The 13,033-nt window shown below is 51.7% G+C and overlaps 1 protein-coding gene across 11 annotated transcripts in view; it reads left to right on the forward strand.

Moving 5' to 3' along the window:
- The window catches only part of Ripor1 (RHO family interacting cell polarization regulator 1), a 28,710-nt gene extending 15,907 nt beyond the window's left edge, over positions 1-12,803 (forward strand). For 2 of the 11 annotated variants that reach the window (XM_087594187.1, NM_001100660.1), the window contains exons 2-22: positions 5,101-5,227; positions 5,340-5,492; positions 5,628-5,706; positions 6,077-6,100; positions 6,190-6,243; positions 6,375-6,527; positions 6,628-6,691; positions 6,777-6,820; positions 6,899-7,024; positions 7,502-7,650; positions 7,725-7,854; positions 7,936-9,327; positions 9,425-9,546; positions 10,364-10,496; positions 10,767-10,902; positions 11,016-11,177; positions 11,401-11,559; positions 11,664-11,860; positions 11,943-12,026; positions 12,126-12,216; positions 12,357-12,803. In XM_087594187.1, coding sequence (XP_087450313.1) covers positions 5,101-5,227; positions 5,340-5,492; positions 5,628-5,706; positions 6,077-6,100; positions 6,190-6,243; positions 6,375-6,527; positions 6,628-6,691; positions 6,777-6,820; positions 6,899-7,024; positions 7,502-7,650; positions 7,725-7,854; positions 7,936-9,327; positions 9,425-9,546; positions 10,364-10,496; positions 10,767-10,902; positions 11,016-11,177; positions 11,401-11,559; positions 11,664-11,860; positions 11,943-12,026; positions 12,126-12,216; positions 12,357-12,454 — 3,677 coding nt within the window. In that variant the 3' untranslated portion in view covers positions 12,455-12,803. Of the gene's footprint in view, positions 1-4,110; positions 4,254-5,100; positions 5,228-5,339; positions 5,493-5,627; positions 5,707-6,076; positions 6,101-6,189; positions 6,244-6,374; positions 6,528-6,627; positions 6,692-6,776; positions 6,821-6,898; positions 7,025-7,501; positions 7,651-7,724; positions 7,855-7,935; positions 9,328-9,424; positions 9,547-10,363; positions 10,497-10,766; positions 10,903-11,015; positions 11,178-11,400; positions 11,560-11,663; positions 11,861-11,942; positions 12,027-12,125; positions 12,217-12,356 lie in introns of those variants that run through there. The other 9 variants (XM_087594191.1, XM_087594194.1, XM_087594189.1 and 6 more) reach the window with 7 other exon arrangements.
- Positions 12,804-13,033: the final 230 nt, after the last annotated feature.

Here is a 13,033-nt window from a genome sequence, read left to right on the forward strand (position 1 = left end):
TATATATAATTTTACTCTTTGTGATAGACTCTTAGTAAGTTAGCCGGGTTGGCCTTGTACCATCAGCACTGGATCTAGAGACATCTAAAAGCTTGATCCGCCAAGAGTGGGTGGCTGAGTGGAGGTGAGGTGCAACTCATAGCAGCAAGGAAGATGACTCCCAGTTTCTGTTTTGAACAACTAGACATGTAGACGACAGGACTGTCATGGAGTGGTTAAGATTGGAGACATGGTCAGTCCAGTGACCTCAAACCCAGTTCATCTTCCTTTACAGGCCACTACACACTGTCAGTTAGTTTGTGGGGAGACATCTGGGAGACAGTTGGATAAGCAGGCCTAATACTTACAAGGGTGGTTTGGTCGAGGATAGATAAGGCTGCTGACAGAGAGGTACACAGCCCAAGGACCGAAACAATCAAGTCCACATGGGGATAAAGACAAAAACAGGTCCTCTGTGGGGGTTGGGGGGGAATGTGTGGCTAAAGAGGTAGGTAGAAAAACAGAAGTATGTTGCTTCTTGAAATTCAAGAGAAGGAAGGGCTTAAGGAAGAGGAAGGGAACCACCAAGTCGAATACTTTATTGAGATCAAGCAGGATAAGGACTAGACATTAGATATTGGGTTGATTCAGGAACAGAGAGGTCATTGTTGACCTTGTCAAGACTAGCCACAGGAGGGGTGGGTGCAAAAAGCCAGCCAGCCTGGGGACAGGAGCAGGTGGGTGTGGCTAGGAAGTGGAAGTAGACATTCTTCCGGAAACTCGACTCAGAAGGAGCAGTGCAGGGGGTGAGGAATGGGGAGAGCCAGACACAGAACACACGGGGGTAGGGGGGTAGTGGTGGTTCTTTTTTATAGTTACTCATTTACTCTGCGTGTCTGTCTGTCTGTCTGTCTGTCTGTCTGTCTGTCTTGCTAGGATTGAATCCAAAGCTTTGAGCATACTAAGCATATACTTTACCATTGCACTAAATTCTAGATTACCTGTATTTACTTAAATCCTACTGTATGTGCTCTAATGTGTGCAGAAAATAGGCAGACACTGTGGCAGCAAGATTGTTTGAGCCTAAGAATTTTGAGGTTAGCTTGGGGAATATAACTAAGACCCTATCACTCCTAGACAGAGACACAGACACAGACACAGACATAGACACACACACACACACACACACACACACACACACACACACACACACAGAGGTCTGCCTAAATGTACATCATGAAACGTTTTGTAATGGAGCACACCTGTCTATGATCAGGAAGTAGAACCTTGCTAACACTTCAGAAGACCCCTTTTGCCTACTTCCAGTTACAGCCTAAGAATGAACCACTGTCTAACTTAGAACTTCATTGTTGTAATAAAACACCATGACCAAAAACAACTTGGAGAAGAAAGGTTTATTTCATCTTATATTTCCAGGTAACAGTTAATCACTGAAGAGAGCTGGGGCGGAACTCAGGCAGGGCAGGAACCTGGAAGCAGGAACTGAAACAGAAGCCTCGGAAGAATGCTGCTTACTGGCTTGCTTCCCATGGCTTGCTCAGTTTGCTTGCTTGCTTTCTTTCTTTCTTTTTTTTTTTTTTTAAAGATTTATTTATTTTATGTATATGAGCACACTGTAGCTGTCTTCAGACACACCAGAAGAGGGCATCGGATTCCATTACAGATGGTTGTGAGCCACCATGTGGTTGCTGGGAATTGAACTCAGGACCTCTGGAAGAGCAGTCAATGCTCTTAACCGTTGAGCCATCTCTCCAGCTCTCAGTTTGCTTTCTTTTTTTTTTTTTTTTTTGTTCTTTTTTTTTCGGAGCTGGGGACTGAACCCAGGGCCTTGCGCTTCCTAGGTAAGCGCTCTACCACTGAGCTAAATCCCCAGCCCCCTCAGTTTGCTTTCTTATACATCTCAGGTAGCATGCCCAGCGGTAGCACCGCTCCCCAGTTGGGCTCTCCCACATCCATCATTAATCAAGAATAACTAGAAAACCAGTTGTGGTGGCACCTGCCTTTAATCCCAGCACTCAGGAGGCAGAGGCAGACAGAGTTCAAGGTTAACCTGGTCTCCATAGCAAGTTTCAGGCCAGCCAATCAAAGCTAAACAGCTAGATCCTGTCTCAAAAAACCCAACCAAACAAAACAACAACAACAACAACAACAAAAGGCTTCTTGCCTACAGGCCAACTTAATGGAGATATTTTCTCCAGTAAGATTCTCTTCTCAAATATGTCTAGGCTGTGTCAAGTTAGAAGAAACCAACTAGGATAATTACTAATCTAACCTCTTCCATCATAAATTAGTTTTGTGTGCTTTTTGTTCTGTTTTTGTCCTAGTTTTTTGAGTCAGGGTCTCATGTAGCCTAGGATAGCCTTGTAGCCTAGGATAGCCATGAACTTCTGATCCTTCTGCCTCTGCCTTCTGAGCAATGAGATAACAGGGATGGGCCAACATGCCCAGCACTTTCACACTTGTTTTTGAAAATCATTTTCAAGGGAATAGTGTCTCCTTACTTGTATATTGTGTCTGTCACACGTTAATATACCTGTAAGGTTCTCCTATACTATGGCATGTATTTTGTTTATTTTTCATACTTTTAATCACATGGTGATTCTGTTATTATCAATGGGCATTTGGATAGTTTTCAGTTTTAATGTGAGAGTGACTTGAATTTACTGGTGAGTTGAATAGAAAGTCAGAGGCATCCATCTTTTCTGAGAAGGGAAAAAAAGACTAGAGCCATACAGGACAGTTTCTCAGGTAGGAAGTGAGAACCATCTGTGGTTGAGGATTGCACTGTGAGTCTATGATTCCAGCCAGGCTGCTGTGCCAAGACCTCTGGGCTCGATCCAGGCTGAGTGTAGGAGCTGCAAGGACAGGGAGGTGGTTTGCCAGGATTGGTTTCTGCTAGGGAAGACAGAAGTGCAGAACGCTGGGGATGCTAACAGCAGGCAAGAGACAGAAGGCTGGCTGTGATTGTAGGCTGGGAAGAGGATGTGCAGAGAAGGTAGGGGAAGGAAGGTGGGAGGGAGCTGGAAGAGAAGGCAAGCAGAGGCGGACAGTGATCTGTGTGCACAGTGGTGTCTGTGAAATTCTGGGCTGTATCTCCAGTGATTAGCATGTGTTTGTCATTCAGTGGGGAGCTGAATAAATGAGTTTGGGCCCAGGGGACCAGTGGTCTCAGGTACCAAACAGAAGCAGTAGTGGTAATGGAGAGATCACAGTGAGGCTGTGGTTTAGGAAAAGGGCATTCCTGAGCCAGTGATTAGGCTATGGTGTTGGGTAGGGGGTGGGGGGTGAAATGTGGGTAAAGGGTTCGGTAGGCAGGTCACAGGAACACACAGTTCATGCTGGATGTTCACGTAAGAGATGTTGGGATCAAGAAAGCCAGTACAAGGGGATTCAGGACTTGAGGGGGGAGCCATGGGTAGAAGAAACCAGGCTGGGTAGTAGGACTTGATCCCTTTCCTTTGTCCAAGAGAAAGAAAAGACACAGATGCAAGGGGGCTTTGGGGATAGCCTCTTCCCTTCATCTCCTCTCAGCTTCTTCAGAATCCTTATGATTCAGTGTCATCCACTGGTACAACTTCTGCTCTCAATCCTACTTTCTTCTTTCTTCCTTCTTTCTTCCTACTTTCTTCCTTCACACATATAGAACCCAGTCAGTCTGTGTTGAATCTCTTCTCAGCAGCCACATTTTATTGATATTTTGCCTGTATATATCTGTGTGAGGGTGTCATATCCCCTGGAATTGGAGTTACAGACAGTTGTGAGCTGCCATGTGGGTGCTGGGAATTGAACCTGGGATCCTCTGGAAGAGAAGCCAGCACTCTTAACCGCTGGGCCATCTCTCCAGTCTCTTGGACACCTTTCTATTACAGTCTCCCATAGTTCTCTTCATTTTGTCCTTCCATATTTATTCTGGTGTTCAACTCCCTTCACTGGCGTCCCTAGCCACAAACCCTGTGTCGGCCCATTACGGAGGGAAGTCCCTAGTAACCCCTTGCAGAGGCTAAGGAGACTGAGGTTCGGCGCCCCCCCTAGTCCGGGAGACCAGTCCCGCCCCATCCCGGCGGGCTGAGTCAGGAGGCAGGAACTGGGCGGGCGGGAGGCGTCGAGAGCAGCCAGAAACCTGGGCCAGAGCCGCTGGCAGTGAGCTTGGAGCCCAACTGGGCTGGTACCAAAAAGCCCCGAGCTAGCGGGGCACAGTGGGTGACCGAGAGTCGGGGGCCGTCCGGAACTTACTATGAACTCCAAAAAGAGAGGTAGGACTTGGCTTGGAGCTTCGAGGGCTCCAGAGATGGTCACAAGAGATGTAGACGGGATTCTGGGGGCTTAGAGCGAGTGTTTCGTTGGGAATAGGTTGGGTGGGGGTTTAGCCGTGGACTCCTTCCCTCCAAGGGCAGGGAAGAACCGTGAGTTCATGACTCAGTTTCCAAGTCAGGTTTATAGAAAAGTGGAGGAGGCGGGGCACTTCATTCTCGGCACCCCCAATCCCGGGAATCCCCGGGCTCCCTCCCACCCGGGAGGACGCTGGCGTCGAGGCGCCTGCGAGTCTGCCGTGAGTTGGGGGCAGTGTTTACACTGGGCAGTGGGTTATACGAGCCAAACCTGCACCAGCCTGGCCTCTCAGCTCTACTGAGATCCGAACACGTGCCCCGCCCCATGACCTCCCACGGCTTCCCGGGGTGGTGGTACCCCCTCGTTCCACAGGGGTGGGGAGGCGGTCAGGGAAAGGGCTGGGGATGCCGCCCCGCCCCCGGGTAAACAGGCGCTTCCGCACATTCTTTGCGCGTCCCGCCCCTTTCCTGCTCCTTCCCAGCTGGAGGAGGGTCCTCACGAGACCCCCCCTTCCTCCCCGCGACAGGCGGAGCCCGCACCTCCGCAGGAAGTAGGGGCCTGCAGAGGCCACGCTGAGTCCGAGGCCGAGTCTCCTGCCTCTGCCCTGTCATTAGCGCGGGGCCAATGAGGCTGAGACTGCCAAGACTGGAACCCACTGGGGCAGCTGTACCTGGCGACCAGGGAGGGCTTGCCCCAGCCCTGGGACCCAGTCACGGGAAGGGGGCCTCAGAGACCCGATTGGTGCTGGACACACACCCCCGCCACCCCCAGGGAGCCCCGCGCGAACTCATTCCATGATGTCCCTGTCGGTGCGGCCGCAGCGCCGCCTGCTCAGCGCCCGGGTCAGTAGGAGCCAGTCCTTCGCAGGCGTCCTCGGCAGCCAAGAGCGCGGGCCCAGGTACGCGACAAGGGTATTAATGGGGTTGAGAGAGTTAGATGGGGTTGGACTAGGGTAGTGAGGGTTTGGGGGATTCTTGCTGACCCCTTTCTAAAGGCGCTTTCTTCTTCAGGAACTTCACGGTCTTCAGCCCACCAGGGCCTCAACGGAAGCCTTTAGTGCTCTCCCGAGTGTCAAGGATGTTTTCTGTGGCCCACCCAGCCCCCAAGGTGCCACAGCCTGAGAGGCTGGACCTGGTATATGCTGCTCTTAAGCGGGGACTGACGTAAGCAATCCCCTCTTTTATTCAGTGTCCCAAGATTCCACATAGGTTTCTCTCTGCAAGTTTGAATCTTCCCTAGCCTTGCACCCTGCCAAATCGAGAGGCTGGATAAGTTGACTTGTCATTTGTCTCCCCCAGGGCCTACTTGGAAGTGCATCAGCAAGAGCAGGAGAAGCTCCAGCGCCAGATAAAGGAGTCCAAGAGGAATTCCCGCCTAGTGAGTAATGACAGGAGATGCCCTGGACTGATGCCCCTATAGTGAGGGGCTGGGCAAAACAACCTTGTATGATACTGTGTTCAGGGGTGAGCTAGTAGGTGTTTCTATCCTAACTTCTTTGGAGTGTACCTTCTGTTTAAGACCCAGTATCTTACAAGCTTCCAGTGGGAGAGTTCAGGTCTTTCCCAACACAGCAAGAGATTATATTGCAGTGCACAGGAGAGGGCCAGGGTGCTTCCTTCTTCCTGGGAAGAGGACTGTCAAAGAAGGGAACATGTCTGTTGAATACTGAAGAATAGCTGGCTAGGCAGTTACCTTCCTGGGCTCCTCCTCATGCTTTCTAAGTATCTGTTCTTATTTCCCATTGTAGGGATTCCTGTATGACTTGGATAAGGTAAGTGTTTGCATGTAGAATAGTGTTGGAAGGGAGTTGGCTAGGAGAGAGTCCTGAGATACACTCTTTCTGACTCATTTCTCTCTTAGCAAGTCAAGTCCATTGAACGTTTTCTTCGACGACTGGAATTCCATGCCAGTAAGGTACATGTGCAGCATGTATGCAGAGTGGGCATTGGGAGGAGATCATGGAGAAGAGGGAAGGTCCACCATGGCCAACCTCTGTGGTTCTCAGTGGTGAGTCCCCTCCTGCTACCCTGTTGTAACCTTTCCAGATTGATGAGCTGTATGAAGCATACTGTGTCCAGCGGCGTCTCAGGGATGGTGCCTACAACATGGTTCGTGCTTATAGCACTGGGTCCCCAGGGAGTCGAGAGGCCCGAGACAGCCTGGCTGAGGCCACCCGAGGCCATCGAGAGTATACAGAGGTGAGAGATGAGGGCCACTGTGACAGAGCCACAAGGTGTGGGCTGGTGTGAGATTAGTTCTTCATTCCCTCACATTCTTACTCCCCAAACCTCTTCCCAGAGCATGTGTCTTCTGGAGAATGAGCTGGAGGCACAGCTGGGCGAGTTTCATCTCCGGATGAAAGGTACTGATTTGTAGAAGCAGAAGAGAGGCAGGAGTGGGTATGCGTAAGGTCCTCAGCATGGCTTATCTTCTCCTTTTGTGCCCAGGGTTGGCTGGGTTCGCCAGGCTGTGTGTGGGCGATCAATATGAGGTATGAGGCTGTGCATGAGAAAGCTGGGATGGAAGGGTTACCATCCCAAGAGCTGCTTCATCCTGTCTGTTTCCCCAGATCTGCATGAAATACGGCCGCCAGCGCTGGAAGTTACGAGGCCGAATAGAGAGTAGTGGAAAGCAAGTGTGGGACAGTGAAGAGACTGTCTTTCTTCCTCTGCTCACAGAATTCCTGTCTATCAAGGTGATTTCTCTGACCAGATCCATAAGACAGCTTACTCCTGTGAACCCTGTTATCCTGTGGATTCCTTGTGTCATTCTCCCATTCCTGTAGTCCCTTTATAGCTCTATGTCCATGTAGATGTGACTCCATGACCTCTTTAACTCCCATAGCCCTCTTTTTGTAGGCCTTGAAAGCAACTTTGTAACTCCTTTACCTCATGACTTTGGTACTGAGACCTTATGATATTCTGACCTTTGGATACTTAGTTTCCTAAGTCTGTGAACCTATAATATCAGTGACCATACCTACTTGGCTTACACGATACTCTTGCTCCCAGATTGCCTCTATGACCTTATGGTCCCTAGAGCTCTCATCCTCAAGTAACCTGCATGTCCTCATGACCCTGTGACTGTCTTATAACCTATATGCAAATTCAGATTTCTGAATGTCCAGAAGCCCCTACACCCATGTGACCTCTCCATGCACTCTTGGCTACAGGTGACAGAATTAAAAGGACTGGCTAACCATGTAGTCGTGGGCAGTGTCTCCTGTGAGACCAAGGACCTGTTTGCCGCCCTGCCCCAGGTTGTGGCTGTGGATATCAATGATCTCGGCACTATCAAGCTCAGCCTAGAAGTCATATGGAGGTTGGTAGGACTGAAGGGCTTAGGGCAGGGCAAGGGAAGGTTTTGGAGTAACTAATATCCTTTTCCTTTCATAGTCCCTTTGACAAGGATGACCAGCCTTCAGCTGCTTCTACAGTCAACAAAGCTTCCACAGTCACCAAGCGGTTTTCCACATATAGCCAGAGTCCACCAGATACACCCTCACTTCGGGAGCAGGCTTTTTATGTGAGTCAAAGTGCAGGCCCCAGATCTTACCATCTCCCTGGGTCTTTTTGGTGTGACCCTGAAGTCTTCTTTCTCTCTTAGAACATGTTACGGCGGCAGGAGGAGTTAGAGAATGGGACAGCATGGTCCCTGTCATCCGAATCTTCTGATGATTCATCCAGCCCGCAGCTCTCAGGCACTGCTCGATACTCATCAACTCCCAAGCCTCTGGTGCAACAGCCTGAGCCCCTGCCTGTCCAAGTTACCTTCCGAAGGCCAGAGAGCCTCTCCTCTGGTTCCATGGATGAAGAGCCACCTCTGACCCCAGCCCTGGTCAATGGGCATGCCCCTTACAGTCGGACTCTCAGCCACATCAGTGAAGCCAGCGTGGATGCTGCCTTGACTGAGGCCATGGAAGCTGTGGACTTAAAATGCCCAGCCCCAGGGCCTAGCCCACTTGTATATCCAGAGTCCACCCATGTGGAGCATGTCAGTAGTGTTCCTCCTGTTGCAGACAATGGCCGTTCTGCCACAAGTCCTGCCCTAAGTACAGCTGGCCCTGCCCCCACATTTATAGACCCTGCCTCATCTACACAGCTAGACTTAGTTCACAAAGCCACAGACTCTGGCTCTTCTGAGTTGCCAAGCATCACACATACTATGGCAAGCTCTACATATAGTGCTGTGAGCCCGATCAACAGTGTTCCAGGCCTAACTTCCACCACTGTAGGTTCTACCCACAAACCCATGCCCTCTCCCCTCACCTCTACAGGCTCTATCCCCAGTGTCACAGACTCAATCCAGACTACCACAAGCCCAACTCACACCACCCCAAGCCCTACCCACACTACTGTAAGCCCTACACATAGCACTCCAAGTCCCACCCATACCACTGTAAGTCCCAGCAATGCTGCTCTAAGCCCCAGCAATGCTACTCCAAGCCTCAGCCACAGTACCACTAGTCCTACTCAAAAAGCCACGATGTCAACTCATACCACTAGTGCTGTGGGCCCAGTCCAGACCACTACAAGTCCCATTTCTACAACTGTAAGCCCCTCCCCTTCTGTAGACACTGCTATAATCTCCAGTTCCTCTGCAGTACCCTCTGTCCCAGGCCCTGAAGCACGGCCTTGTAGTCACCCAACCTCTACTCCCTACACTAAAGCAGACCCCACAGCAGCCTGCACCTCTTCTCCGAGTCTTGCTTCCTCTGGTCCAAAACCCCTCACAAGCCCTGCCCCAGACTCGCTAGAACAAATCCTTAAGAGCCCAAGTTCCTCTCCGTCATCCATAGTCCCTGAACCCCAACGTTCAGAACTTAGCCTGGCCTTGGTTGCTCAAGCCCCAGTCCCTGAAGCCACTGGAGGAGCTGGGGACAGAAGGCTCGAAGAGGCTCTCAGGACCCTAATGGCTGCCCTGGATGATTATCGAGGTCAGTTCCCTGAGCTCCAGGGCCTGGAGCAGGAGGTGACTCGGCTGGAGAGTCTGCTCATGGTAAGGAGGCTGGGCTGGGCTGGGCTGGGCTGGGCTGAGGCCCACAGGGACAGCTGCCAACCAGTGGCAGTAGCCCTGATTCTCCTTACAATCCCAGCAGAGGCAAGGCCTGACTCGAAGCCGGGCCTCCAGTCTTAGCATCACCGTGGAGCATGCCCTGGAGAGCTTCAGCTTCCTCAATGATGATGAAGATGAAGACAATGACAGTCCTGGGGACAGGTGAGGCGGCCAGGCAAGGCAAGACTGGGAACCTGGTGGGGCAGGGAAAGATGAAGGGGAAGAGGTAGAGCAAAGTAAGGCAGAGGAGAAGCAGGTGGGTTGGGAGAGAGAGGAGAACTGGTCAGGTGGGGCCAGGTAGAATACATGAGGATGGGCTTGTGCCAGTCAGTGTAGCTATTGTTTTCCTTGTATACCTCATGTATGTTTGATGCCCATGTTACCAACTCCATCTGTCCCGGTGTTTGTGGCTACCCTGCTCATCTCAGCAATGTCCGCCTGCCCTGCACATCCCCATCAGCTTGTGAGCCTCCTGCCTCTCTTCTTTCCCTTGACCTCACCTTGGACCTACCCTGTGAAGGAGCCCCTTCAGTGCCTCTCCATGTACCCCGAGTCCCCCAGCATCAGCCCCCTCCATCAAGACCCCGACTCTCCCGGAGGCCCCGGCTGCCCAGCTCTCATTCCTGGAATAGATTTTACCGATTCAGAATTGAAAGTCGCACCCGATCCCTCCTCCATTTACGACTTCCTAGGTTCCAGTCCCAAGCCCTGCGTCCCTCACAACCCACGTTTTACAGACCATCCCGCCTGCAATCTTACTGCCGCCCATCTCGGGCCCAGCAGCCCCTTTGGTAGACTGACTGTAAAGATCCATGTTACTCATTGCTGGTTACCGCCTTGTTCTCCATTAACTTGTCTGTGTCTTCTTCGTATTGTTCTTCCATTCAGGGTGGGAGGAGCTTAATAAAAATAAACTCTGGTGACCAGGTGATGTGTGCTCTTGGGGGGCGACGTTGATTCCATTCTTTTTTTCTCTCAGGCCCACAAGCAGCCCAGAGGTTGTGGCTGAGGAAAGACTAGACTCATCAAATGCCCAGTGTCTAAGCACAGGGTGTTCAGCCCTGGATGCTACCTTGGTCCAGCACCTGTACCACTGCAGCTGCCTCCTGCTGGTGAGGGGATAATATCCCCCCTCACCCCACCCCTTGACTCCTGAACACTTACCCCAAGGAGCCCTGCATTCCAATCCAACCTTCTAAACCTCTCAGTTCTATATTGCAATGCCCCAGGGTCCTGGCATTTGGTGCCTGTCAAATGTAATACCTCTTATACTACTACTACTTCAGCCTCTACCAATGCATGCTGGGATCTGTACTCCCCGACCCCATCCTCCCCAACCCTTGCCATGAAGCCTAAATTATTTGGCATCACTTGTCCTCTAGAAACTGGGCACATTTGGGCCCCTGCGCTGCCAGGAGGCATGGGCCCTGGAACGGCTGCTGAGGGAAGCTCGAGTGCTCCAGGAAGTGTGTGAGCACAGCAAGCTGTGGGGAAATGCTGTCACATCTGCCCAGGAAGGTAAAGGCCTCTTGGGCCTGGGCTTTGATGTACATCTGGTGTTCATGCCTAACTACTTCTGCTCCTCCTGCCTGGTTTGCTCCGTTGCTGATGGTTTTTCTCATCCTTCACAGTGGTACAGTTCTCTGCCTCTCGGCCCGGTTTCCTGACCTTTTGGGACCAGTGTACAGAGGGACTCAACCCCTTCCTCTGCCCTGTGGAGCAGGTGCTCCTCACTTTCTGCAGCCAGTATGGTGCCCGTCTTTCCCTGCGCCAGCCAGGCTTAGCCGAGGCTGGTGAGTGAGTGGGCTGCCTACTTACTTGCCCCTTCCTTCCATCTCAGCTCCCTTAGGGAGGTCCTCATTAGCCCACACCAACTGACAAATCGAGCACTGAAGAAAATGCTTGTCCTCCGAGTGTGGACAAGGAGTCCCTAGGCATGAGCTAGAATGGGGCGTTCTCTGACCCCTTAGAAGCCTGGGTCTGTTCCAGCTCAGGCTGTGGTACTGTTTTTTGCAGTGTGTGTGAAGTTCCTGGAAGATGCTCTGGGGCAGAAGCTGCCCAGGAGGCCCCACTCAGGCCCCGGGGAGCAGCTCACCATCTTCCAATTCTGGAGTTATGTAGAAGTCTTGGACAGCCCCTCCATGGAAGCCTATGTGACAGAGACCGCAGAGGAGGGTGAGGCAGTGGCCCTGGCCACGGGATTCTGGTCTCATGGGTGGTCCTGAGGGTGTGAATGCTGAGATGATGAGAACAAAGCACCCCTCCCCCACTACTTTTAGTGTTACTGGTACAGAACCTGAACTCCGATGACCAGGCAGTTGTGCTGAAGGCTCTAAGGTTAGCCCCAGAGGGGCGCCTGAGGAAGGATGGGCTTCGGGCTCTTAGCTCCCTGCTGGTCCACGGCAATAGCAAAGTCATGGCTGCTGTCAGCACCCAGCTTCGGAGCCTGTCACTTGGTCCTGTCTTCCGGGAAAGGGTGAGTTTGGCAGGATTTTCCTGTAGGTAAGGTTAGGATTGAGGGCTCCCAGTGTCTAAATCTGCTGTTCCACCGTCTCCAGGCTCTTCTGTGCTTCCTGGACCAGCTTGAGGATGAGGATGTGCAGACTCGAGTGGCCGGGTGCCTGGCTTTGGGCTGTATCAAGGTGATTCCCTGCCAACCTGCTTAACACTTTCCCTCCAGGGCTATTTCTACTTGTTATACTGAACCTGTCTCAATGCCTCAATATTTTGTTTGCCGATAGGCTCCTGAGGGCATTGAGCCCCTGGTGTACTTGTGTCAAACAGACACAGAAGCTGTGAGGGAAGCTGCCCGGCAGAGCCTCCAGCAGTGTGGTGAGACCGGGAAGTGGGAGACACAAGTTAAGGGGATTTGGGATCTTGGCTATTGGGTGTGGGGTGAGGTAATGCCAGGGAAGGGAAGGCCCAGAAGATGCCAGGGCCACTCTTGACCCTTATCTTTTTGTACATAACAGGGGAAGAAGGACAGTCTGCTCATCGCCAGCTAGAGGAGTCCCTGGATGCCCTGCCCTGCCTCTTTGGGCCCAGCAGCATGGCCAGCACAGCATTCTGAACTCTGATTGCCAGCTCCCAGTGCTCCTTCCCTCATTTTCAGGGCTCACTAGGCACTGGCAGGGAGGGTGAGGGCTGGTTCCAGTCACCTCTCCCCACAAATTCCTATCAATGAAAATCTAATATATTCTTCTGTTATCACTGGGGTTGGTAGAATGCCTGAAATGAAGTGCCTCCCAGCCGGTTCTGCATAGCCACAAACAGTGTCAGGGGCCTGACCGTTTGGTCAGCTTGCTCTGCCTCACCACATCCCTTGGTTTTGTATTTTATTTACAGAGTTTTACAGATAATAAAAAAGCAAAATGTGTTTCCTACGTGGCTTGGTGCACGCCCGAGCCTCTGCTCCAACACCTTCTGGTTGTGCTCTTCCTGGTACTGTTGTGTCCACACCCCAGCTGCGACAACTGCATTAGTATTTGCCCTGGAAATCCTGGTGGAAGAAAGCCCAGAGTCCAGGGTTGGGCTGGGGAAGAGACACGGAAGGGAACTAGTACTGAGCCTGGGAACAGGCTGAGCCTGGGAACTGTAGGAATGGATCTAAACTGCAACTGCCCCAGAGAAGGCCCTAAATATTCTAGCT

This window comes from Rattus norvegicus, chromosome 19, assembly GCF_021556685.1.
Source record: "Rattus norvegicus strain SHRSP/BbbUtx chromosome 19, alternate assembly SHRSP_T2T, whole genome shotgun sequence".
Taxonomy (NCBI): domain Eukaryota; kingdom Metazoa; phylum Chordata; class Mammalia; order Rodentia; family Muridae; genus Rattus; species Rattus norvegicus.